The 27,746-nt window shown below is 38.3% G+C and overlaps 2 protein-coding genes across 2 annotated transcripts in view; one reads left to right on the plus strand and one right to left on the minus strand.

Moving 5' to 3' along the window:
- The first annotated feature begins 17 nt into the window (after positions 1-17).
- Positions 18-10,072, plus strand: LOC125072234. Its single transcript, XM_047682757.1, has 16 exons — positions 18-549; positions 629-1,298; positions 1,382-1,546; positions 2,344-2,522; positions 5,181-5,276; positions 5,772-5,901; positions 6,243-6,304; positions 6,538-6,707; positions 6,846-6,922; positions 7,197-7,269; positions 7,712-7,838; positions 8,145-8,430; positions 8,579-8,585; positions 8,678-8,802; positions 8,940-9,113; positions 9,382-10,072. The coding sequence occupies exons 1-16, from the start codon at positions 94-96 to the stop codon at positions 9,549-9,551; spliced, it is 2,967 nt and encodes a 988-aa protein (XP_047538713.1). The 5' UTR covers positions 18-93; the 3' UTR covers positions 9,552-10,072.
- A 121-nt stretch (positions 10,073-10,193) lies between these two features.
- Positions 10,194-27,746, minus strand: part of LOC125072452 (ATP-binding cassette sub-family A member 13) — an 81,448-nt gene continuing 63,895 nt past the window's right edge. Inside the window, exons 38-70 of the mRNA XM_047683086.1 lie at positions 26,665-26,892; positions 26,223-26,358; positions 25,470-25,581; positions 25,159-25,368; positions 24,603-24,723; positions 24,271-24,461; positions 23,778-23,916; positions 23,447-23,648; positions 23,060-23,258; positions 22,556-22,744; positions 22,300-22,461; positions 22,083-22,194; positions 21,698-21,957; positions 21,185-21,315; positions 20,788-20,950; positions 20,533-20,676; positions 20,263-20,365; positions 19,528-19,679; positions 19,027-19,233; positions 18,492-18,672; positions 18,080-18,192; positions 17,813-17,960; positions 17,381-17,488; positions 16,938-17,089; positions 16,657-16,793; positions 14,873-15,024; positions 14,451-14,592; positions 13,429-13,526; positions 12,794-12,942; positions 12,265-12,447; positions 12,048-12,196; positions 11,746-11,858; positions 10,194-11,253 (exon numbers count right to left, since the gene is read on the minus strand). Of these exons, the coding sequence (XP_047539042.1) occupies positions 11,137-11,253; positions 11,746-11,858; positions 12,048-12,196; positions 12,265-12,447; positions 12,794-12,942; positions 13,429-13,526; positions 14,451-14,592; positions 14,873-15,024; positions 16,657-16,793; positions 16,938-17,089; positions 17,381-17,488; positions 17,813-17,960; positions 18,080-18,192; positions 18,492-18,672; positions 19,027-19,233; positions 19,528-19,679; positions 20,263-20,365; positions 20,533-20,676; positions 20,788-20,950; positions 21,185-21,315; positions 21,698-21,957; positions 22,083-22,194; positions 22,300-22,461; positions 22,556-22,744; positions 23,060-23,258; positions 23,447-23,648; positions 23,778-23,916; positions 24,271-24,461; positions 24,603-24,723; positions 25,159-25,368; positions 25,470-25,581; positions 26,223-26,358; positions 26,665-26,892 (5,103 nt within the window). The 3' untranslated portion in view covers positions 10,194-11,136. The remainder of the gene's footprint in view (positions 11,254-11,745; positions 11,859-12,047; positions 12,197-12,264; positions 12,448-12,793; positions 12,943-13,428; positions 13,527-14,450; positions 14,593-14,872; positions 15,025-16,656; positions 16,794-16,937; positions 17,090-17,380; positions 17,489-17,812; positions 17,961-18,079; positions 18,193-18,491; positions 18,673-19,026; positions 19,234-19,527; positions 19,680-20,262; positions 20,366-20,532; positions 20,677-20,787; positions 20,951-21,184; positions 21,316-21,697; positions 21,958-22,082; positions 22,195-22,299; positions 22,462-22,555; positions 22,745-23,059; positions 23,259-23,446; positions 23,649-23,777; positions 23,917-24,270; positions 24,462-24,602; positions 24,724-25,158; positions 25,369-25,469; positions 25,582-26,222; positions 26,359-26,664; positions 26,893-27,746) is intronic.

The raw sequence follows: 27,746 nt of genomic DNA on the forward strand, positions 1-27,746 counted from the left end.
ACTTTGTTTATTGACGCCTGACGGCCTAATACTGTACCAAAACAAATTAATTTATTGATCGAATAACTAATTATCTTAATAATACTTCTAGAAATGTTGCTGAAAAGAAATTTACTCGAAACTGTAACAATAATATCTTGTAGTGGCACAGTCATATGTATTCTACTAAACTATGTCACAAATATATCGCCTATCACTGGAATTTGGTTCATAATTTATCTTTTATTATTGTTCGTTGGGTCTGTGTTCGGCAGTTTTAAATTTATTCAATGGTTACTTCACCTCAATAAACCTTTGAAGTATGATTTAGATATTCTTTTAAAGAAATATCCTTTCTTGTCATTCCTTACCGATGTTTTACCGCAAATTCAAAAGAAGGTTGAAAATGAACATACAAAAGAATATGATACGAATGAACTAAGTGTGATAACGTCGGTATTGGAAAAGAAGTTGGTTTCGTCGTGGTATATGACGTATATTTCGCAAGAAATTGGTTTTCCATTTGCATGTAAGCAAATGTTGGATCAAATGATTGCCAAAACGTTTCAGGTAAGTTTTCGCTTCTTGAAATGTTAAAATGGAAAGATAGATGTACAAAATTTTATTATATTTAACTTTATTTTTTTAGATATGTAATAAAATAGACACTAAAGATGTATATGTAGACACTTGTGGCATATTCATAACTCATTTGAAAGAATATAAAAAAGCTTTAAAAAGACATGAATCCAATCCTGAAAACTCAATAGAAGTACTATACAAGAAGATTCATCCAGTATTTAACAATAAGAAGCCAGTAACAGCTGACCATTGTACTGATGTGTTGAGAATTATTCTAAAAGAATTAGTACCTTGGGAATTGTGGGACACACCATACTCCGAGCTGCTCATCAGGATTCTTGCCAAAAAGCTAGATAATTTAATTGATAACACAATATCTGACCCAGTATGGCTAAATGACAGATTACTCTCTCTGCTCAAAGTACAAGATAAAATTTCCGAAGAAAAGCCAGCCAATGAGCCCGCTGTCGAAGTTAATGAAGAAGAACCTATAAAACAAGAACCTGTAAAACAAGAACCTCCTGAAGTTAAATCTAGTCCAAGAATTACCAAAAAGAATGTAACACCAGTGAATCAAAACAATATAAATGAGGAACATAAAGAAGATGAAAAGTCTGAGCCTGAGAAGGCCGTAGAAGGGAGTGAGCCGTTGGAAATAAAACCTGCAGCAATCTTGAGACAACGCAGAGGTAGGCAGGGAAGGAATGAAGTCAAGATATATGACAGAATTATTGAAGGTATATATTTATAGAAATATATTATTGAGATATATTTTTAAATACAAAGACTTTGTTTTATACAAATATCATATAAATTTCAGGCAGTGTCAAAACTTGGGACACTGATATAGACTTACAGTGCATCAGTGTTGGTCAGGATCTGCTGGCTAGTCTGGATGAGATGACCCTAAGCCGGCTCTGGGGTCATGAGGAGGCTGAACAAAGTCCCAAGATGCGGGATGCATCCCCACAACCACTATGGTTTGGTATGTACAACTTGTATACTGTATTCTTATGTAGTTGATGTATATATTTATATACTAACTACTCCAGTTACTGTTGTGTATTTAGGGTAGTGGAATAATTCAGTAACATTTTGTATAATCTATAGAAATATTATAAAAGCAAAAGTAACTCGGTCTGTCTGTCTGTTATGCTATCACAGCTAAATCACTGATAAAAATTTGATCAAGTTTGAAATGAAGAAAGCTTTAAACCCCAAGGACTTGTTGGGGTTTAATCTATGCTATATTTTTATCCCTAAAACCCAACATGGTGATGTTAAGAATGGTTATAATTTCTTACAGTACCAATGTCTATGGGCATTGATGACCACTTACCATCAGGCGGCCAATTTGCTCATTCGCCTACCTATTACATAATAAAAAATAATACAGGTCATTAAGAACATGAGCACCAATCGCACTTGTGTTGCTATAAATACGTCATCAATCAGCAGACTATTTCATTGAGTCATGTTTATGTTGTTAACATGCTTAGCAACTTTATTATATAATGTTGTGAAACATCTACTGGCGCATCTAGAGTAAATGGGATTCATATGACGTCATGACGCTTTCTAACCCCGTCATTATCCCCCTCCACCTCCATTCTCTACTTCCTTGCATGTGCGTGGCGTTATTCTTTTTTTATCATCTTAATTGTCAGTATTTAAGGTACATTTTTAATTTATAGTGTGTTTACAGCTTTAGTTATAATTATAGTATAGTTTATAGCGTTTACAATGTAAAAAAAAAAATTAATTATGTATCTTATATTGTAGGCGAAGAAGACACGATTGAATCTGACCCAGAGACTAGCAAGGATTCCAAGAAGGAAACGAGTCCCAAGCCCACCGAAGCCTTGCTGAAAGACCTTCAGACCACCGTGCACCACGCCAAGACCAAGATAGGAGACCTGCAGGTCCCATTATACATAGATGTGCCCCGCAAACATTCCAGTGTATGTCTCTTGCACGATCTATCTGCTTACTGCATATCTATATTATATTTTTAAACTGCTTAATATCTTACATAACCTAAATAAACAGGAAGCGGCAAAGAAAACAGCTTTTGTCACAGATTAGACACAGATTGTATATAATTATTAAATATTTTTTATCTGTTACCAGAGATCTTAGTTTTCATTTCAAATTTGGAACAATTTTTACAATATAATAAATTGACTAAATCATTTTCACGATTGCATGAGTATTATTCTCAAACAAATTGCACTTTTAACATGTAATGTTTACTCACATAATTATATTTACCCAATCACGACGAAGCTGATGGAGATAGTGCATTTACTGTACTTGTGAATGTTTTACGATTCGAACCAGTGGTCCTGCGTTCAAACCCCAAGTCGGGCCATTAAGTTGATAAGCTTAATCGGTCGAAAAGTTCTCAGTAGCAGCTCGGAGTATGGAAGTTGGAAGTGTGTGCGCTGCAGTGCCCATGAAGCACGTCGTGTCGAATTGCCGCTCCGATTAGGAGTGCTTGAGAACTTGTGAACTATAGTATGTCTCGTACAGATTGCTAGTTTCGCCGAGAACGGCCGCCGCGGCCGCGGACATCACATGTCAAAATTATCCCTCGGTATTATGACGTCACTAGAAAAATAAAATTAACCGTAGTATAATTGAATTAAACATTTTTACTAGTGTATATATATCGTAATATAAATAATGAATGTGACAAAAAAAATTTGTAATTAGTTTTCTATCTTGAAAACGAGTAAAAATAAATGTTTAATTTTATCGACCAAATATATTTCAGTAAACAACGAATTATGTAAGTAAGATAAAAAATGATAAATGATTTTTCACGATGCGTGTTGCATGTTGCATGTTTATGGTATATTTCTCGCTTTGTTTGACTTTCAGTGAATTCAACTTGTGTGTGTGTCCTTATGTATGTGTTGTGTCTGATTTTGGAGCCCTCACTGTATCTTCCATTTCAACAGCATGGTGTGTGTAAGGCGTTTATAGTATTTCATTTAAATAAACGCTTAGATTTTTTTTTATTTACTAATTTTGACATAAATACATACTATTAGGAACATTAGGCGTCATGGTTGCGGCTTAGTAATCTGCTCCAGGAGCGGGGGGTAGAGGGGCTCTGGGGAAGTATATGAGTATTCTCCCTATGCTCTGGTACCATTCCCATCATGCGAATTTGCTTCGTTCTTGAGATATTGGCAAAAACTAATCATATAATTCTAACCTCAAATCGGGCTATTTATTAACAATTTCGAAACTCAGTGGCCTTCGGCGCTACAGGATGTGCAGCACCCGCCTGCCGTAACAAAGCACAGGCACGATGTGCCTGTGCTTTGTTACGAAAGGCGAAGCTGCCCCCTACGCGCCTTCGGTTTCTTAAAAAACACTCTAGGGGTAAGTCCGACAAGACCATATTGAGTCAGAGTTAACAGAGTCGGTTTTGTGTCAATTTTATACAATCAAATGTATAAATCTAAGCTTTCTAGCAAAATTATCGAAATAAATCACAACAAACAAAATGAGCACTCATTCGAAATACGCGAGTCAAAAAGAAACAACGAACGACATATTTAAATATGAATAACGTCAAAACACTTTCGTGATATTTGACACATTCATTTAGCGTTTTGACATATGACAAGCACCTTATGTATATTGCATCCTTGTCGAACTTATACAAAATAGTTATTTATCCTGCTCTTATAGTAATATTACAATCTATTTGACATATTTTCGTGAGTATAGGTTATGATAGTTTTTCTTAATTTTCTCGAAAATGGTGCAGTTTCGCAGGACGCGAGTGGTATTGTTGTAATCAGGGACCAATTCTCTAACATATACAACAATTTGTTTCCCCAAAATCGTGGAGGATTATTCTAAACCCAACCCGGCGTCATTACAAAAACACCTCTCGTAGACATAAATGCCAACTATATCCTGTTGTTAATGGCAAAAATAAATCATTTAATTCATAAAGTAACCAACAAAAAATGCCACCTGGTAAGAAGTTGAGCAACCTACTGTGAGATGATGTCCACATTCTGTCGATATCTGTTAAACTATCAACGAAGCATGTCGGTACAGATATGACTTAGGCTTATGATACAAAAATATATTTTCTTGTTACAATTTAGATCTCGGTGTATTCGTCTAATAATAATTAACAAAAATAAAATTATTTTTTTAAGATAATTTACTTTTCTCAATGAGATTGACATTTCAAGGTCAAATTTGATTCCAACGTCTCTGATAGCAAGTTTCACGTCTGCCATAATAATATGCAAGAATTGAGTAATTCAGCTACACAGAAATAAAAAAGAGGAATATTATAATAACAATGTATTTACTCGAATAATTTAGAAAATAATCCTGAGCGCCTCTTCATAAGGTCCTGAGGAGTAGACGTTCAGTAAAATAACACAGATTATAATTTATGGGTAGATCCCATTTTTCTTCCCTCTTTTATTCGATAGTGCATTCACAGACAGACTTGTGATATTTTCTTGTTAACTCCATGAAGATTATACTAAACAAAAACATTTGCGTACAGACATTGCTATAGTTTTTATATGTATGGATATTGAGAACAGACAAAATATTGCAACATTTTTATCCTCCAGGATGAAGCAGCGGGCATGATGGAGGGCCTGCTGGATAAAGGTATCGCAGGTATTAAGAAGGGCCTCCGATTCACAGGGTTAAGCGATGATTCACAAGTAAGTATTATCACATAAATCACAAATATATAACGCACAGTCCAAACCGGAGTATTTGATAAGATTTTGTACGTGACTTCCATATGAATTGGTGAACGCTCAGAATTTTTCAAAATTATTCTCCTAAGGGCATTTAAAATGGAAAAGGATATTTAGGCTTATTTGATTAAGTAAAGACACACGTAGAAGATTTTTGAATACTTATCACCTAAGAGGGTTAAACTTAAGGTAAAGGTTCTTAGGTTTTATATGTTGGTAATAAATCTAATTGGTATTTAGGCTCTCTAGGAATAAAATATAGCTATGTCAGCGTTTTTGAAAATTCATCACCCAATAGAGTAAAATAGGGTTTTTAAAGTTAAATTAAAGTTTGTATCGAAGTTCGTCATTATTTTCCGTTGTAATATCTCGTTGAATAGACAGCTAGTCACAAATAAAAACTTATAAAATGTTATTTGTCATGTTAAATATTTTGTGATATTGTGATTTAAACAGGAAAAATCACCAGCTCATAAAGATAGGAACAGTGAAAAAATATCACCCTCGGATCTGCATAAGAGCAGACAGAAGCCAGAAGTCGTCATGGAAGTGAAGGAGTCCTATATGCCTTTCGGTAACCACAAAGGTTGGTGACACTTCACTGCAGAATTCAATTTTATATTAAAACAAACGTCTGTCGGCGCCATTAGGTCGTCGGTGAAAAAAGAGAGTTCGTAATTCTTTTTAGTTTTAAATAGTCTGCCCTATACTGGCAAATGGGCCACCTGATTGTATGTGGTTACCAACGCCATTTGACCATCCCTTACAGCACCAATGCACAAATAATTTTGGGAACTAAGTTGTGATATAGTTTTTAAAGCCTTCTACTAGTGTCGCAACTTTTGGAATTAGATTATTAGTGCCGGAGATTACTCCTTGCATACAAATAGACAAGCATAGAATTAATCATTGATTTCATATTTTTAGAAGAAAACGGGACTTCTCATCCATTAGTCAAACAGCAGAGGGTCACTTCACAGGATAGTATGGTGAGTGTTTTAGAATTAAGAAAGTGCAAAGCGAAAATTTAAAAACATTCATATTACGGGAATGACGTAAAATGTTCGTTCGAAATCATTGTTCTTGATGGAAAGTTTTGGTTGATCCTAAAATCTATGTATACAATAACTAACTAATCCTTAATCAAACTGAAATGATAGAGGAACAATACGATACCGCCACTCTAAAACATATTTATCCACGATGCAATTGTCTCTGTAAGCACTCGACCGCGGCGCCGCAGGCCGTCGGCGCGGGCCCGTGGGGGCGGAGGGCGGAGGGCGGCGCGCCCGATTCGCTGTCGGAGTCCCCGGAGCCGCAGTACGAGGAGGCGGCCGACCTGTCCGCCAGCATCGCCAAGCTGCGCACGTTGCTTCAGCACGCCGGGCCCAGGTACTCCCGTTACCACTCCTAATTCCGATCATCGATTTAATGGTACAATTAAATTGTTTATGGGTAAATATCCCACAGCTGATCTGAAGCTTCCTTTCCGTTGATGGGGAAGATTTATAGCTTATGTATCTGTGACAGGGAGGAGGCGTGGTGGGAGAGCTCGGAGCACACGCGCACGCGAGCGCACGCGCACGTCGACTCCGCCGCGCTCGCCGGTACGCGCATAATGTTTTATAATTGTTCTTATTTATTTATTTGTAAAGTACATTATTTGAATAAACTAGCTACCCGTACCGGCTTCACACGGGTGCAATAAGGGTCTATATACAAGTTTTAGTTTGAGGAACAAACATAAAATAAAAAGCCTTGTTTATACCGGCTAGGAAAATTGAAATTCTCGGCTACTAAGCACTAATAAGATATACATACATACAAGCACATATGTATCTGAACCTTGCATGAATCACTCACTCATTATAAATGTTTCAGACGAGTATGACATGAACTTGGACCGCGGCTCCTCTCCCGGGCAGACGACCAACAACATGCAGAGATTAGACAAGTGAGTACTCTTAATGTAACTTACAGTCAACTATTTATATTTCTTTACGTCTTAATAATGCGAAAGACAATTTGCGTTAATCAAAATTATAGCAATTAATATTACTGTACCTTGGGTAGGATTCCTCCGACCAATAAAATTTAATTTTGGAAATGCTGTTCGCATGTATAGTACGAGTTTTGTTTGAGATTGTTCGTAGTTGAAATGTATGTAAGTGATATCCTGAGCTTCTCCGAGATTTCTGTAGAATTTGTATTCAGAAGAAAAACTATTAACTTTTAATTTTGAAATAATAAAGAGCTAACTTTAAACGATATCCCAATATAAGGGAGGGAGACAGATATATATATGTTTTGATATAAGTAAGAGAGAGTAGTTCTTTGTTATTTATTTTGTAAACAAGTCGACGGTATTTATTAAGTTATGAACAACATTGTCGTAGATTATTCCAGCGCACGGTCACGGGAGTGTTTAACTCGATAAAGACAGCCGTCGGTGCCGAGGGGGAGGAGGCGCCCCCCCGGCAGCTACACGATTGGACGTACGTGTGCACCTCGCCCGAGTTGAGTGTGAGTATTGTAAATATTTTCGCTTCGCGGGTCTGGCTTTGGCACTGGCATAACTGACAAGAGAAATATCAAGCTTATATATTTTTTTTAATTATTAATTTTGTTAAAAAATGTTTGTCAATGTTCACAATAATTAGTAGGTTAGGTAGGTTGAAAACGATGACATAGCTCTTTTATCATATAATTGAAATAATTTGAAAAATTCATTACTGTAACGTCTCAGAAGAGGAAACCGAGAATCGCAGATTTATTTAAAAAAACCGAATCGAGATATACAGGAGGCGAATAACCGATAACGGGGCGCAGGTGAGCGGGCGCGCGGCGCGGCTGTGGGCGGCGCGGCGCGCGCTGTGGCACGTGGACGCCGCGCTCGACCCGCTGCGCGCGCTGCCCGCGCCCGCGCGCGCCGCGCCCGCGCCGCTCGACCTCGGTACGCTGCCTCGGTACGCTGCCTCGGCCCGCCTCACGCACCTTCCCCACTTGAGTTCGGGGTGCCCGGCCCCTCCTATCTTTGTTTTGAAATTAACCTGCGGTTTCGCATCTGACGTGGACGCGGTCGATGGTTGCCCTGCCCGCCTTCCTGTGATTCATGATGACGACCTCCGTGGTCGAGTAGTGTGTGCACCGGTTTTCATGGGTACGCCGCTCCGAGGGCCCGGGTTCGATTCCCGGCCAAGTCGATGTAGAAAAAGTTCATTAGTTTTCTACGTTGTCTCGGGTCTGAGTGGTTGCGGTACCGTCGTTACTTCTGATTTCCATAACACGAGTGCTTTAGCTACTTACATTGGGATCAGAGTAATGTATGTGATGTTGTCCAATATTTATTTATGTGTTACGTGGTCTGTGCCAGAGGAGTGGTGCGCGACTGTGGGTCGCGGTTGGTGCGCTAGTGCGGATAGTTGGTGCGCAATAGGGGTGTCGGACGAACACCTCGCCTTCCGGCTCGCTACCCTGCTGTGTGCTGGTAACTAGTGACTTATATCATACATATTTAAAACTTTCAGCATTTCAAAACGATTTTTTTTTTCACATTTGCATGAGTATTACTCCAAACAGCCCACCAAAACTGGAACCTACGAAAATAATTCATGGTATTTACAGACCTAGCCGAAACCCTGATAACCGCGTGGCTAGATGACTTCAGCGGTTGGTTAAAGAAGCAAGTGTTCTTGTACTTCGATCAGCTCTCTAAGCCGACGGACACGACCGCCGAAAAGAAACTAAGAAAATTTAATATTGATGAAACGTGCCAAATCGTCTCGGAATCGATTCCAGGTATTTTTTTTTGGTAGACATTCCTTATATCAATTCGAGATGAAAATTTTATCTCCTGTGTGTCTGGTTCGCTTATTTTTTAATCAGAACACAACCATACTATATGAATATTATTGTTTGGCGGTAGATTATCTGAAAAGCCCTCCCACCAAAAAACAACCAATTGAAGCAGCGTGCAAGAATAAGTTCCAGACATTCTCCTTAAAAGTTACTTAAGTTTTTTTTTTCCATGGCAATATACTTAGTACATGGAATTGTATGTTTTCAGAGACATATCTGTTCAGCGAGAAAACCGTATCCGATTCGGTCCGGCTTGTAGTATCCAGCTTCAGCCACAAGGAAGTGAATAAGGACGTAATATTTCGTGCGTTGGATATTTTCGCGGTTCACTTCAAGAAATCCGCCGGCCTGCGGAACCCTTCCTTTGACAACAATTAATCTCGTTTGACTATCGTATTTTTATATTATTGTCTAAGACTCTATATGCTGCATTAATTATCAGAATAACCGTGTAAGAAATGCAAATTCCTGTTTACTATTAAAATGTACGAAGAATATAATAATCACAAAAAATCTTTAAAAGTATTATTAATATAATTAATTAAAAATTATTAACTCAATGATGAGAATTTGAAATTTCTCATTTATATTTCCTTACATTCCTTGCAATACCAAAGAAAGCTAAACGAAATTTATCAAAGTACGGTTGAACTAAAAAAGTTGCCATCCTGTTTAATCAGATACGTGAGAAAGAGATGGTTATATTAGTCAATGTTTTAATATAGAAATTTTATTAGTAATAGAACTGTCAACAGTTTTTTTGTTCATTTATTATGTTATTTTATATGCATGTATGTATTTTTTGTGCTGGTCACACTTGTAAAAAATGATGTTATATTGCAACACTTTTAACAACTTATTACCAAGACTTTACATTTTAAGACATTATGGATCTCTGGTACAGCTTTATTTTATAAAATAAAACTTAATTATCCTGTTATAAGATTGTGATGAATAATAAAACAATTTAACCATAAACCATAATTTTATTTCTCTTAAACATATTTTATATAAAACACGCAACACAAATACAGTTATATCACAGTCGGCCTGTTACAAACTTACTATAAAAATACTTATTTCTCCATTAAATTCGAATATCTTATATTTAAAATTGTTATAAATCAGTACAAAATTAAGGCAATACAGTTTTTTATATGAAAACTATTTTTACCTTGTTTAAGTCATCGTTTATCAATGAATATTACGTTGTTATTATTATTCTAAGTAGGAAGTATATTCATAAATACAATTTCGCCTTTGAAACACCCGTAATGTTGTTATTGAAGTAGCTAGTTTCTATAAAAGTTGAGATTTGACTACAATAACGAGGATAACTGAGAAATTGCATAGAAGAAAAGATGTCGTTCGAAGTAAATACTCAAAAAGACAGCGGAAAAAATTTATTTTTTTCTTTTTTCAAACGTAAATTAAAACCCAAGCACTCATGTTCTAAATAATATTATCTGTGCAAGAAATTAAATAAATAATTTTTCCTATTTTCTGTCAAATCAAGCGTAACGTATTTGGACTTGCCGCCTCGCTCGCCGCTCGCTTCGCTATACCGGTATACCGCTGAACTATTGACGATTAAACAAATAAACTTAAAAACGAACATGGTAACGATACAGGATTCAAATATTCGGTCGTACTTGTTTTTATTTCAAGTAAAAAATACAGTTTAGAAATAGCAATGAAAGCAAAAGTTTCCCTTAGTTTCTAAACGAAATTTTGTGTCTTTATTCCATCCGTGATAAGAATTAATACGTATTTTTCTATATTTTGGTCAGGATGAATTAGTATTAACGTTTGTTTTGACTCTTTGGATTTGTACAAGACAACTTATATAACTTTAAGTTGCCAAATTACTTGATTTTTTTAATAATTATCTCGCAAAAAATGTTTTCTTAACGATTTTTAATGGTACTCGTATACCATTTATTTATTTATAAATCAGAGGATATCACAGTGATGTGACGCTGTCCAGCTCTTCGCTGACTCGCCTCAAGAGACGAGGAGTTGGGAGAGGGTCGTCAATAGTATCCAGGATACTCGTTTTCTCACTAAAACTTAGAAACATCTGAAATATAAGATAAATATTAAGTTAATGACATCAAAGCAGTCAACATTTTTATTCATTATGGAAGTGTAACACTTGCTTATCGATGAATTGTCGATGAAACGACGTCTATAAGTACAGTAAGCAAAGTCACCGATGTTAATGTGCAAAATGTCATGAAATGAAATGTGCAAATGATTGTGAGACTACTCTGGTGCACCAGTGGATGGTAAAGAGACGTGTACTGTGAGGGTGCAGTAGATATAACGAATTAATGAATTATGAACTTTTTTATTCGCATAATAACAGTTACATTATCAAGTATAGAATATACTTGTGTTGTCAGTCTCATATTATCTACATTTAGCTGATACTTAAAAATACATAGTCAAAATCGTTGCAATCTTTTACACTTTGATACGAATGTGTTCAATGATAAAGGCAAGATTTTTGTGCGTGATATGTTTAGGTAGATAGAGGTGAAGTGTCACGTGATAGTTGATAAAAAGTTACCTGATCGAGCGAGCTTTGATTAACCGTGTAGTCTTCTATATCGCAGCTCATCTGCAGCTCCGCCAGCAGCCGGAAGACGTCACTCAACTTCGTTTCTATCTCCTTGCCGTCCACTACAGATTCAATTAACGTACATAAAGTCATCAGTAGCCATAGCATCGTTTCAAGTCCGATGGCTACTCACTCAATACATATATTTTTCTCCAAATTAAATTAATCAGAAGGGAAAGAAACAATACTGTCTATAAAGACTTTAAAGTATCTGTTAGGTGTCGGAATCGAGTGTAATCGCGTACTCCTACCTGTGCTCTGCGCGGGCAGCAGGAAGTGCAGCGCGGCGTGGTGCAGCACCCGCAACGCCGCGTGCGGAGCCCGCTGCGCCACGCGCGCCCACACCGCGCCCGCCGCGCCGCGCCGCACCACGCACGCCACCACGTAGCCGCCGCCGAACCTGCACAGCCGCACGTCACTCGTCTGCGGACACCGACGGTCACGGCCGGTCGGGCGGTCGGTACGCACCGGCGCAGGCAGTCGTCGAGCGAGGCGAGCGCCTGCAGGCGGCCGGCGCGCAGCAGCGCCACGCGCGCCGCCAGCCGCCGCGCGTCGTCCAGCGCGTGCGTGGCCAGCAGCGCCGCGCGCCCCGCCCGCGCCGCGCCGCGCCACGCCGCGCACACGCAGCCGCGCGACACCGGGTCCATGCCGCTGTCGTATGTGGCAGACACGCGTTAGCTCCTTCGACATTGTACTTTATACTGTCTGGTGTTGACTGAGATATGAGGTCACGGATTCCGTGGTCGTGGGTTCGAACCCGAGGTCGGACCGTTAAAAAGTTATTGAGTTTTTCTATCGAAAATTTTTCAGTATCGGCCCAGTGTCCGGAAGTTCGAAGTGTGTACGCTCAATTGCATCGGAAAACAGGTAAAGCCACGGGTCCTGCGCATGAACTTTTTCCGAAAATTATGAGGAAAGACAATTGAACCGAAGTTTAAATTCTTGTAAAATCGGTCTGGACTGGTGGTGGCGGTCCGGACTGATATGCCGTGCGTACCTGGTGGGCTCGTCGAGCAGCACGAGCGGCGTGCGAGCCATGAAGGCGACGGCGGTGCACAGCTTGCGTTTGTTGCCGCCGCTGAGCGCTCCGCTACGGACGTGCGTGTACCTCGTCAACTCGAATAACTCTATCGTTCGGCGGATTACCTAAAAAATGAGAACCGATTATTTTTACGTTAAGTTATTGCAAAGATGAGAACCTATCGTTGACTCTATATATCTATCGATCTGTCATCGATATGTCATAAGAATGATACTTTTATCTCATTCACGCGTTCTTATCCTATAAGTTTGAAGGCTTCTCGGCGATATGTGGCAAACTATTACAGGCGATCGTTCACCGAACAACAACACTCCTTAAAAATGCTGGTATACTTATTTTAAATTCTAGTTATATAATTATAAAATCAAATGGAGCTTTGTGCAAGCCTGTTTTGATAGGTACCACCTACTCATCAGATATTCATAACATCTTAGTTCCTAGATGGTCGTCATCACAGTGGCACATTGGCGATGATGTATGGTTAATATTTCTTATAGCGCAATTGTCTACGGGCGGTGGTGACCCCTTACCATCAAGTGGCCCATTTGCCCGTCACACAAATACAAATCGTTGTACAGAACAGTACTTACTTCTTCCCGACCCTCGATACCTCGCATTCTGCAATAAAACACGAGCGTTTCTTTCACGGTCATCAAAGGGTCAATCGCATCACTTTGAGGGCAGTAGCCTGTAAAAAAGTTAAAACTTATAATGCATATTTTCACCATCAACAAAAAAATCCATCCTTCACAAATTTATATACGATTAGTAGACAAAAACCTCAATAATAACTCGATGTTAAAAAAAATGCTGAGTTATCCGATGCTTTAGGTAACACGTTAAGCTATAGGTAGGATTAGCAGCAGACTCTCTTTGACCGTATCGCTTTGCCGTCCCGTTTCGCTATTGGATATGAGTTTAAGGTAACGGAGAGTGCATTTGTATTTGCCTATACACGCCTTCTCTATAACACTTTTGCGCAGATGGTTAGTATTTGCGGTTGATGGCCAAAATTCAGACAGAAGGACATTATTATAATCAGACTTTTTCATCATTATTGACATCCTAATCATATATATAGAGCAAGAGCAGATTGGCATCTTCTGAATAAAGGCGTTCTTTTGTAGCACACAATATCACAATATATAAAGTTCAAGAATAAATGTTAGGAATATATCAAAGTTGTAAAATTGTCCGTGTATTTTTTTCAGATTTGCTTATTGTCTTTAATTACTTTCCAAGGGTAGCTAAAATTTTTGTGACCTTATTAACTATACTAATATTATAAACATGACATAACTATATATGTCTGTCTGCTGCTTGATGAAATTTCAAGAAAGCTCGAACTAGAAGGAAGAACCTAGGCTACATTTTTATAATCGAAAATTGCGGGTTAAAATCACCAGGAATGCGTTTCCGTATTATGGATCCTGTTTGAAAATGAACATCGTGCAAAAACATGCATCTGATTTAGCCTTATGTCACCAACTTACTCAGGAGCATTGTGAGGTTGAATTCTTCGAAGCTTATTCTCCTCATGAGACCAGTAGTGGAACATTCACAGGCTGTACGTTTTACTTTTTTTTTTCATATAAATGAAGTCTATACTTACTGATGAGCCCCTGACTTAGGTCTCTTTTATTAACTTTCCGGCCGAGTAAATAGATGCTGCCCGATGTGGGTCGAATTTCTCCCGTCAGCATTGAAAATGTCGTCGACTTTCCTGCTCCGTTTTCGCCGAGTAGCGCCGTGCACTGTCGTAAGAGATAATCGGTTAGTATTAAGCTTAGTTTTGATTATTGTAATACTAATTAACCGATACATGTAGGTATATGGAATTAGTATTGTGTTCAAATCATATTTTTTTGAAGAATATGCTCCAAACCTTCCCTTGAAAGGGAGAGGAGGCCTTAGCCCAGCAGTGGGAAATTTACAGGCTGCTAATGTAATGTAAAAATGTAATTATTTGTCTGTGTAAACTGGGCAAATGTTAGGGCGGTGACAGTAAGAGTAGCAGTGTGCGTGCGTGAGGACCTGTCCGGCGGGAATCCCGAGCGACAGCGCGTGCAGCGCCACGCGCGCGCCGTAGTGGCGCCGCAGCCGCCGAGTGGCGCACACATCGTGCGGCGCGCGGGCCGTCGGTCGCGCCTTCTTCGGCGACACCGAGTCGTCGGTGTCGACGTAGCCTGTAAGGAAGCATTCGCTGTTCATATACGTTCATGAAAATCCGTAAGGATGATCCGCATCTAAGAGATCATAGGTTCGATAACTCCAATGCTTGTTTTATTTAAGTTTAAAGGTTCCCATATTATTTGTAGATGCAACTTGAAAGAGTTGTTTAGGCGTGCTTTGTTCCGATGTGGACGAAAAGTCTATTTTATGCCAAGTTCTAGTATAAAAGTGAAATAAAATTTATTTTTTGAATATTTTATATAAATATGTGTAATCAACCTCTGGTGCACTTCACTAAAAATATTAATTCAAAGTACTTTGCAGCAATTCCACATTACTTCAAGTCGCCCAAGAACTGATGTCAGAACGACGCTACTACGACTATAAATACAACGCATGAGAATAACACATCATTTTGTGTGATTAATTATGTGTTGATGCATCTAATGAGATCTAGATCTAGCTTGTAAAGAGCACGAAACACTTTTCTACCAGCTAAAACTTTACGGTGTTAACGGTACAGCTCTTAATGTATGAGATCTTAAACAAATCTAAAAAACGTATTCCATTCATGAAAAAGATCTCATTAATGAAATACAGTCTTTCGTATTTGTATTAAGAATGGATGTTCCATAAGGATCAATTTTAGTTCCTTCTCTATTTTTGCTTTTTATTAAGGTCTGATCTTCTTCTTTATGTTAAGGTATTACAGTATAGGTTGAGGTATCGGTGATTTTGTTTTGTTTGGATCACTACTTTTTTAAATAAAACGAGCCAAATATAACGATGTTAATAATGCCTTATCTCAGATACTTGATTGATTTACATAAAATAATGTTTTTTTTTATGACTTCCATGCTTAGACAACTAACTGATTTAGATACTGTTCGGTTATTATAATTTTGTTATTTTCATAGACTAACAACATTTTAGTGCTATGTGTTTTTATAATATATATAATAATATTAGCATATTAAAATCAGATCAACTTATATTACATGGAGCCGGGATGTGGTCCACAGTTATTCCACAGTTCTGAGATAAAGAATGTTTTGATTTGATTCGATAATAATACGTCACGTCTCTTATGTCAGAATGTGAATCTTATGTGACTGAAAGACAATTGCATGTGGCGGAGATGAGAATGCTGAGAGAAATGTGTGGTGTTACGCGAATGGATAGAGTAAGGAATGAGTACATAAGAGGAAGTTTGAAAGTGGCACCGGTAACTGAGAAGCTATCTGGAAACCGGCTGTCTTGGTATGGGCATGTTATGAGAAAGGTTTTGAGTATGGATGTGGATGGATATAGAGGTAAGGGACGACCCAAGAAACGATGGGTGGATTGAGTGAAAGACGATATGGTTAGAAAGAATGTTACTTGTGAGATGACGTCCGACAGAGAAGTATGGAAGAAGAAGACATGCTGCGCCGACCCCAAGTAAAATTGGGAAAAGGGCAGGAGGATGATGATGTCTCTTATGTCAGAAGCGACTCGCTTACCCATAAGTTAAAAAACAGCAGAGGAAAAGTATTGTTGTTTGATAAGTTTTTGTGAATGGTCCCATCCTGATGCGCTTACATTATACCTTGTATAAAACATACATTATAGAAACTAAATTATTTTGAATGGTATTAAAATGTTACCAGCATTAATATTCCCGATGGTGCGCAGTCGCAGCGACTGCAGAGCATCGGTCACCCGTTGCTCCTCCGCCGACACCTCGGCCGGGATGGGCTGCGGCCAAAGAGAATCTTCCGTGTGGCTAGATTTTGACCTCAACCTTGAGGACGAAAGAAGAGTCCAATTTTATTAAAACAGATATTAATTTAAAAAAAATGCTAATATAAAGTAGTTTATATTTATTATTGAAGTAACAAGTATTCTTAGCTTAGTCTTATTCAGAAAAAATGTAGCTGTCACCGACCTGACAATAATGACATCGAAATAATCGTATTCGATCGCCAAGTTAAGTATGAACAGCGCAGTGCCAACCAGCACCAGTGCAATGTAGTGGTAGCCCACCACGTTCTTGGTTAACGGATCCCGGTACGTGTCCATACCAAACTGCAGCAACACCTGAAAATAAACTTAACTAGTAAATTGTGGTCCAATGTTTGCTTGCCGAATAATGCCGAGGACGGGAGGGAGGAGACGAGTCTTCTGAGAAATATGCTACCAAAAACGTTTTGTCAGAATATTTTTTTCAGATCCGTTCATAGGCAATTGTAGAAGTTTCGAATTTCGATAAGAACCTCGCATAACTAGATATTCCCCACGGATAGCCATTTTGTTACTTTTTGTAGACTCTCAGGTTTTGTGGCCTTTTTACTTCGATGGGCACAAATCAATCCCTATCGTAATACGCACCTGTGCTTGTATAGTATTCTTCGCAATCTCAAGGAGACCATCGCCGAGCGTGAATTGAGGACTCAGCATTAGAATTTTATGTAACACCCATCTGGCGTGATCCGTTGCCTAAAACCAACCATTAACAGTTTTAAGATAATGAAACAGGAGATTAACGAGCAATTTGATGTAAGTGCAGATATTGACGTCGTGTTGAAGGAGGTTTCACCAATATTTTTTATTGTGTTTCAATTTTGGCGAAATGAGGCCATATTTATTTTGAAAATGACGATGGCATTAGCAAATATGCCTTTAATCACAATGCACATACTGTGCACCAGTAACAGCCTTTAAGCCGAAATTATAATAATCACATTATTCTACTACTGCAAAGACAAATAGCAATTGTTTCCTGGTTAAAATGTTAGCAATTTAAATTATAATATTTCATACGTCAGAATCCGAAATGATGTCTAGTATGAGCAGCAGTGTGATGCCGACGAGGCCGACAAAGGCGTTCCCGCAGAACATTACCATGTTCGCCAAACTCGCTTCGTTGAACAGACGCTGAAACACGTGCACAAAGTTCGTGCATGCGTACCTAATAAAAAATAAAAACTTAAATTATTTAAGCCCAGGGAGATTTTGAAGATTTGTGAGATATATTTGGAAAATATCAATGGATAATGGGTCATCAGAGGTTAATTGAATTTTTCTTACCCATAAAGTAAAATAAGTATACAGATCGCCGGTAAGTTATTCCTCGCCACGAAAACAGGAAAGTGGAATATCTGCAGCACCACCGCCGTGATCACCATATTGATGACAATTATCTGAGTAATAATTTTTTTTTTAAACGTTATACAAATGAAAAAAATAAAATGGTTATCATTAATGCAGGCCAAATAAAATTTGAAACTCATCTTCCATATTCTATATATAAGCTACTACGTACTACTTACGCCTTCGATCCGTTGCTCGGGTATTATACACCTCGTACAGGAAGTATAGGTGGCCACTTAATCAGTGACCAGTCGGGCTTGTAAGCCTGTCTCATTTTTTACCGCCATAAGAATTCCACAGCAGCACGGCCTGTAGTGTATCCCCTGGGTACACGAGTACCGGTACTCACGGCGAAGTCCCACAGCAGCGCGGCCAGCAGCGCGCGCGCGGGCGCGGCGCCGCAGAGGCGCGCGAGGCCGGCGCGGCCGTCGCGGCGCGCGCTCACGAGGTACACGGCGCCGCCCGCGCCCGCCAGGCTGTACGCCAGCAGCAGCATGCCCGAGATGCCGGCGTCCGCGATGTGCTGGTACCTGTCGCGCGCTGCCCGTTACTTTGCGATTCGATATCACCTCCTGACTCCTGGCGCTATCGTTTGTGTACTGATCGCGTTTGAGAGGGACATATTTTCATTGAAGCCAAACATGTGCGTAATTTACTGAATCTCCTGCACATGAGTATTATTGTCTATTACGTTGATCTAAGATCGATTTAATTGATGAATAAATCCTAATTGGATTAAATGAACAAAATATTTTCCAAAATTTTGTTTTTTAAGATTTTTTGTCATCACATACTCTGTTAAAATATGAATATTATTAGAGCGATAAACTTAAAGCTAATATTAATTAGCTTTTATTTAAAAGAAGAGATGCAAATTTTCTTACACGGTGTCCTTGTTCAACTGTTCCTTGGAGATTTTAAGTGGATGCGTGTAGACGGCGATATTGGCGCTCTCGTCGCCGGTGACCAACTTCAGCAGGGCGGAGTTGAGCTCGTTTATGACGGATGGCAGCGAGTGGTGACCCTTGTTGTTGTACCAGGCCACCAGGTGGGTCATATTATTCTTGATCGACGAAGTGAAACCCCCGTATCTGTGAAAAAAATAGAAGATAATTTATTTTTTATTTGTCACTGTAGTATTAATAGCTCTCGATGGCGTTTTTAAAGTTCATCGTTCTAAAATTACCAAATATTATAATAAAATTTTACATAGTAAAATAGTACAACTCTAAAATCAAATTTGCCAGTGTCCTAAACTGTGGATCAAACAGTTTACAAATAACAGCCATGCATAGGTAGTGAAAACATCGCCCATTTCATTTCACATTTCTAAGAAGCATTACAGATCTCATCCAGCGAGAAGAATAATTTTCTTTATTTATTACCTTTTTTCAATATAAGCTTCATGCGAGGAAACCAACCAGTCGTTAAGCGTGATCACGTCTGGTAACAACATCATCTGCGGTCGATCCAAATCGATGTCTTTATTTTGATCACATTGTTGTACCGCGTCCACACATTTACAGGTGGGCGAATCCTGAAATAACACTTTCTTATTATACTTAAAATTGTTGTGTTTATTCTAATAATTCCTTCAATAGTTTAATTCTCATGAAGTTTGTCAAATAACTAGTAGTTGCGATCATGAGGTTCTATTAAAAGCGAATAAGTCTATCCATAAAATATATAGTGAAACTTGACTAACAAAAGCATTGAAGGATTAGTGTCAGCAGCAGGTTGTCTGTAAAATTCGGCCAAATCTATTCCAAGACACAAAAATTATACACAGCCGTGATTCCAAATATAAAGTACGCCAAAAAAAATATTGATAATAAATATAACAGTTATTGTCGTTACAGTTAACTTAAAACTATTAGTGGCGTTTTTTTTAAATATATAAGATCCAACTTTATTACACTTTCCTACTGATTTATTCTTGAAAGTATTCATATTAATCTTCTTCTCAACTAATAGACCTCTCGTTGAAAGCCCTCCAAAGCATGTGGGTATTAGAATTCTTTTTCCTACCAGAGAAGACGACTCGTTCTAAGTCGTGTGTTCATCTAGGTCATATACCATGTGTTTAAATGATTCGAATATTAATAAAAGTTTAAACTTACATAATTTGTCCAATTTCTAGATTGTTTTTCTCGTTGCAACGCATTCATTACTCGTTGAGCTAAACTTGGGTCAATGAAATCGGAATATATCGAGGGTTGTGGTCTGGAAATAATAAAAAAAAGATAATATCTTATTACTCAAACGACTAGTTAATCATAATATCCTCGAAAGTAGTATTGGTTGTATGACGAATTCGTTCATTTTTGTAGGATCCCTAAATTAATGATCCCAGAATAGATGTTTTTTAATATTGCATTTCAAGGACTTACATAAGAAATTGTGTAGATCCTTCGTATGTGTCTCTGTATAATTTTAATGATATTTCGTTGTCAGCCGGCGGTCGGATTGTTGAGAACGCCATTGCGATTATTATGAACAGAGAGGGTAGAACAATTAACAGGAATAATAACATTCTGAAACGAAAAAAATGTGTTTATTCTTTAGGGATCATTTGAATGATGTCCAATTTATGAGCTATTCTGATAAATATACGTGAAACTGTTCTATTCACGAATGAACCTCACCTGTTCCTAATATAGTGCAGGTACCTCGCATAAAGTATCGCTACAAACTGTTGCCACGCGGTGCCTTTGAGAGGGCCCTCGGGAGGGACGAGTGGCGTTTGGTCATTCTTGATGCTGGACGTTGATGCGCTATTAGATGAAGACTCCGGCACTGATGACATTTCTAAAAAAAATTAAGACATTCCGAACGATTCAGTTCTGAAAATTTGTGGCATTTTTTAGTGTTTTTATTTTAGTTCATATTTAATAATTTTGCCAATTTACGGTTTTACATTATAATTGTACAGAAGATATGGAGCTTAGCTGTCAATAAGATAGCATTTAACTTAAGAGGAATTATAATTAAGATTCAGAAGAACTTCAAGCATAGCGGAGTGAATAGGTATCACAGTCTCACCGCAGTCCGACGAGTCGGCGCGGCGGCAGATGTTGTAGAACACGTGCTCGAGGCTGCTGCAGTCCAGCGCCAGGCTGCGGTAGCCCAGCGCCTCGCGCGCCTGCTCCAGCGCGCTGCACGCCTCCAGGAAACTGGGCAACTCGCACATTCATTATATCGAACTTCTTAAAGTTCTGTTTAAGCTTAAAACTATTTAATATAATAATCATTCATAACCTATAAATATACTTTGGGCTTATTTATACAATGCTGTCTTTTTCTTACAAATATCAAATCAATATTAACAAATATAGAGAAATCAGTGTTCGACCGAACACCAGCTAAGCAACGTTTGTCGGTTAGTTTTATGGTACCCACCCATAATAGTTTTGTTACTACAATAAAGCCTTCTCTTCTGTCACGCCGAAGATTTGAAGCTGTTGCCTTAACTGGTTTATTACGAAAATATGAGTATGTTTTTGAAATTGGAATGATTTAAATTTATCATTAGCGAAAACAATGATAAGTACTTACTTATTGCTAACCCCGTCAGAGTCGTAGAAGGGCAGGTTAATCTCCACTTCCAGGCCATTAACATCGACCAGGTTCGCGTTTTTAATCACGCTTCGAGTTACTGTCAGCAAATCCTTCGTCTTCTCTTCTATAGATACCTCTTCGGGTTCCGTATATTGTATAGAATTGAGTTTGTTGTCTGGATACATGACACTCAAATTGTATCCTGTGCCTAATGTTCGTTTGATTTCTATTGGAGATCCAGTTGTGTGGATTTGCCCCTGGATAAATTAGATATGGATTTAGGAAGAATTCAAAAATGTAGTTAGTAAAAGCATACTTTAAGTAAAAGTTAAACCGAATTCAAAGGAAAGTATAAGGTCATCGAGAAGGATTCAGCATTTACCTTGTGCATGATAATAATTTGATCGCTTAATAATTCCGCTTCGTCCAGATGGTGGGTAGTCAGAAGAATTGTTCGGTTCTCGCGTAACCTCATTATCATGGACCAAATGTCTCTGAGATTAAATACCAAAAATAATAATTATTCGATTGCATTGTGATTCATTGGAAAGTGAAAATGAACTGTCAATAAAAAGTGTAATAAAACATGCGTTCCATACCTTCTAGCCGCCGGATCGACCCCAGACGTCGGCTCGTCGAGTGATACGAGCGAGGGTTCAGCGACGAAAGCGAGCGCCACGCACAGGCGGCGGCGAGTGCCGCCCGACAGTCGCGCCACGGGAACGTCGCACACGTCACCCAGGCACAATACTCGTAGCATGCTGTTTCCGAAAAAATGGTTTGGAGCAAATTGTTACGATGTACCGAACGCTAGCACATTTGCCCGCAAAATATGAAGGTGCAATAAATAGTCACCCATCCACGTCGGGCCGCACGTCCCGGCGGCCCGCCTTGAGCTGCGCGTAGAGCGCCACGTGCTCGCGCGCCGTCAAGTGCTCGAGCAGCACGTCGCGCTGCGGGCACACGCCCAGGCGCGCGCGCGCCGCGTCCGCGCGCAGCAGCACGAGGCCGCGGCTGGCGCGCTGCATGCCCGTCAAGATGTTTCTGCGCACGGACGGAGTCATGAGCGGCTCGATTCAGCGGGAACGCAACAGAGGTACAGGCGGTTGGAAAGATAAAACACTGAATCTGAATTGGCTAAGAGTGAGCCACGCTTTGTTTTAATCGATATACTCACGACATATTATTCGCCGTAAGTTATTTTGTGAATTACGAGGTTTTTTTTGAGGATTTATAGAGGCGAAAAGTCGAGTACGAATTTGGAGTTAAATGTCAGCTAAATATAAATTAACATTGATCGATTCTCTGGAAGGTTTGACCCGAAATAATAATGATTTAATTTATGTCCGTGTCGCTTACATTAATGTCGTTTTTCCGGCTCCGTTGTGCCCCAGCAGCGTTGTGATCTGCCCTTTCTGTAGTTCCATGGATACGTTATTTAGGGCCAGCTTCGCATTTCGCGATCCCTCATTATATATTTTGGTCACGTTGATGATACTGACGCCGGCTTTCTCTCCTTTCGCTTCGCAAGTTGTTACATTATTAGTGCTCTTGATCCCTGAAAAAAATATTCTGTTAAAGTAAAGTAAAGTAGCATCCCTTGGTGGACTAGAGCCTCTACTTCTTTACACTAATCTAATGCGAGTTGGTTGTCTGGAAAACATGTGGCAAATACATCTCGTTCGTTCAGGCTATTACCTTCAATCTCTAATTTATCCAATTACCAGCATAATTTAAAATGCTCACCAAAGAATATATTTATGACGAATCCCACTGCAATGTAGATGAGACCATCAACAAACACCATAATTCCAGCGATACCAATGTTCATGTCACTCGAGTTGTCGGGCGCTTCCCATAATTGTGCCCAGCCCGCACCGACGCCCATAGCCTCGAAGCGTGTTATGAATAAGAAGGCGTAGCAGAGTGATGATGACATTGAAAGACTCTGGTAAAGATAAAAATATTCAGAACTACAAAATTAGTCAAAGAAAACATTGATCAAAAGCATCCTTATGTATATGTATAATAGCTGATGATCTGAGCTCAGATCTTGACTGATTATAACCAAACTTACAACAAATAACTTGAGGGAACTGCTCAGTACAGCTTCTAAGGAGAGGATCAACACGAATGGCATGAAGGTAATGAGGTAGGCGATGCCAGAGCACACCGCGGCCACACTGGCCGAGCGGAACAGGGTCGACATCATGTAGCTGAGAACAAGACAATCAAATTAATTAAAATCAAAATATACTTTATTCAAGTAGGCTCATAAAAGCATTTTAAATCGTCACTTTCCAGTGTTGAATAAAATTTCAAGCTACCACCGGTTCGGAAAATAGATTCTATCAAGAAGAACCGGCAAAAAATTCTGTAGTTACACTTTTTCACCGTTTTAATTACAAAGTAGAAAATCAATAAATACTAAGTCCTTATTTATTAATTCTTTTTTGTAATGGGCTTTAAATTTTTGAATAGGCCAGGTTAAATTATGCGAGGAGGAAAACATCCCAAATTAAAAATATATCTAACTAGATTATACCAATAATTATAAATCAAATTCTTACCAGAAAGCGATCACTGAAAATGCAAATACCAGCAATAAGGCAAATATTAAACTGGGATCGGTGCGCGGCAGAATTTGACCAACAGTCAGCACCGCCGTTATGCAGCAGATGGTGAGCACCGTTTCAATATATGACCATAGAAACCAAGACAGCGTGTGGTAGCTTAGGTTTACTCCCATTACAGACATCAGCTGAAAGTTAATACATTGCGTTAGGATATATTCTATAATAAGAAAAAAAAATCCAATGTAGGCACAACTTCTACATCGACATGGAAAAAAGCTTAAAATATTGTACATTAGATTGATTAAAATATAAACGTTTGAACATACCATCGTGTTGCCGGTCTCCTTATCAGATACAATAAATCTGACAGCTGATGATACGGTGAAGAGTAAAGAAAAGAAGAATGCTACCAGTAGTGATTGAGACTCATATAAGGACGTTTGGAAACTGAAAAATTGGGGGAAATATTACACATTATTACATTAGCAGCCTGTAAATTTCCCATTGCTGGGCTAAGGCCTCCTCTCCCTTTGAGGAGAAGGCTTGGAGCGTATTCCACCACGCTTCTCCAATGCGGGTTGGTGGAATACACATGTAGCAGAATTTCGTTGAAATCAGACACATGCAGGTTTCCTCACTATGTTTTCCTTCACCGCCGAGCACGAGATGAATTATAAACACAAATTAAGCACATAAATATTCAGTGGTGCTTGCCTGGGTTTGAACCCAAAATCATCGGTTATATGACGCGTTCTGACCACTGGGCCATCTCGGCTCGGGGGAAATATTACTTGCCTTAAATTAAATTTCTTGCTCTTAAGGAGCGGGAAATCTCTTTTAGTGATTCTGAGTATTTTGACTGGATTATAATAAAATACTTACAAGTCACGTCGATAGCAAGGGTAAGGCATCTGCTGGGTGTAAATAGCCCAATCTGTTTTGTCATCAGATATCTCTCTCTTTTTCACCTTTCTTGAATTATCCATGGACAAATCTATGATTGCCTTGTCTATGATATCCTGTATCTGTACAAAACCACGGAAATATCTCATATTCTCTAGGAAGCTTGCTTCGGGGCCTGGTATCCATAAACTGTGAATTTATAATAATAATAAATAATATTTATTATTTAATAATTTTATTACATAAATGTTAATAGATTTAAAGTAAGGTAATGTAATGAGTGTACTTACTAATTCTTCAGCCTGTTAGTGGGGGGTGCATTTTCTATATCCATTCGTATTTTATATTCGATATTTGATGGGATAGCGCTTTCAGTATCACTGATATTCATGAACACCAGACCTAAATAAAATATAGACAAGCTATTACTGTATATCGAACGAGTCTATACATTACATTGTGATAAAATAATATCTAAATTTAGCTATCTTTCATAAATAAAATCATTACGAAGAAAGGCTATCCACTAGTGGTCACTATAACCAAATATCAAAGTTGTTTACACCTTTAAAGACGTATCACTTTGTATGTTACCCAAGTCAGATATTAATTTAAGTGCTTAGTGATAAGTTGATGGTGTTACTTTTCCAATAAATAAATAAATAAAATAATCCGTTTTGGCCGACACGTTTACTTATTTTTGTAATTTTTCTTAGATTTTATAATTTTCACAAAAAGATCGCGAGGACTTCGTGCTTCGCAAGCCATGGGATTATTAAACACGGAACCTCACAATTATTGATAATTACTAGACCGAATAATAATAACTCTTGTCTATCCTGGTTTAGACTTCGGGATTTGCTTCCGTATAAGGTGGCCATTAAATGAACTAAGTCGTCACTATATAATACAAATGTGATTATGATACAGATGACTTTCTAGCCATTGAAGACCACGGCTAGCCCAAACTCAATAAAAACTAGCCACGCAGGGCATATGCGTCATATGAAATAAAAAGAAGACACTAAATATAATAGGCTTACCTGCAGAGAATTCATTGACCAGCGTCAGTCTCGCAGCTTCTTGGGCGAGTTCGTGTTCGGTGGGCATCGGTTTGAAGCGATTTAGATTGACACAATGTAAGAGATCTGATGCTTTCTTCAACATACTGCCCAATGCCTACAAAAATCCATAGGAAATAATTGGATTAACAATTCTTAAAATATTTCCGTATAATTAAATTATATGGAGCACAAATAAATTTCGAATAACGCTGCTTGATTTAAAGACAAGCTTAAAGCACTGCACCTGGGTATAAGTGCATTTTGTGTTAGTCAGTACACGTCCGCACCTCTGCACTATAATATCTCCTGTAAAGACACTTTACTTCGAGAAAAACTGTCGTGAACCAAATTGATAAGAAGTTCATAGTTTAAATATGACATGATTTTAAAATTATAATTAAAGTTAAATATAATCACTAACCTTAGTATCACCAAAATCATCGAATATTCCGTTAATATCTATATCTGGTGCTTGAACATCTCCAAGCAGGCTCTTTCTTATTCCAGCGTATTGTGGTACTGTCATTAGATTCTTCAAAGCATCTAAACCACCTCGATGCAGGTTTAATTTATCCACCGCCGAGAATGAGTTGGCGAAGGAGTGGACGAGATTGACCATTTTTACCATTGGTGCAAACGTCGAATTGGCCTAAAGAAATAGAAAATAATTGATGAGTTAAATACATTTAGTAATAAAGAAACATCATAATACAAAAATGACTTTATTTTTATTAGGTACCGAATTGGACATATGGTGACATTAAATGAGACGCTTTGTCTATATTTGTAATTCATAGTGTTTAAGACACAAATTGCTATAATTTAAAATTTACTAGTTGTAGTGTACGCGTTGATTTGTTAGCGCAAATATTTGTTGATCCTCGAAGACTTGTCTCTGACAGTTTTTAATGAAAACAATGTTTTTTTTTTATAAAATTCAAATAAACGTATTTGTGTATCATAAACAATATATATATTTCTTTTTGACCAACTTAAAAAATGAAGGTTCTTAATTTGGGTATTTATTATTTTATGTTTGTGGTAGCTTAAAATTTAATTCAACATGGTACCATGGTTGTTCTATAGTGCTTTTATGAGACTACTTGATACTATATTGAGGGATTTGTAAATATTTTTTTTTTGTTACAATAAGGTTTAAAGCACACTGATTCCAATTAAATTGTGTAATGATCTAATGTTTAGTTTTGGAAAGAGACGAGAGAGAGTGAGAGAAAGTTATTCTAGCTGTCCTTGGTCCTTTTTTAATGAGGTTCTAGGTACGATGTTAAATTGAATTGCTGTCAGTGCAGTAGTATAATCGTATTTATAATATACGTCGGACCGTTAAAGGATAAACTATTTTTATTTTATAGAATCGTAATCTCTTTAGTATAAGCCTTGCTTTTTATTTTTATTTAAGAAGCAACAGACAGCCGCACAGATAAACACACGCTAAAACAGAGTTACTTTCACATTAAAAATATTAGTGTAAATTAACCAGAC

The sequence above is a fragment of the Vanessa atalanta genome, chromosome 21 (genome assembly GCF_905147765.1).
Source record: "Vanessa atalanta chromosome 21, ilVanAtal1.2, whole genome shotgun sequence".
In the NCBI taxonomy this organism is placed as follows: domain Eukaryota; kingdom Metazoa; phylum Arthropoda; class Insecta; order Lepidoptera; family Nymphalidae; genus Vanessa; species Vanessa atalanta.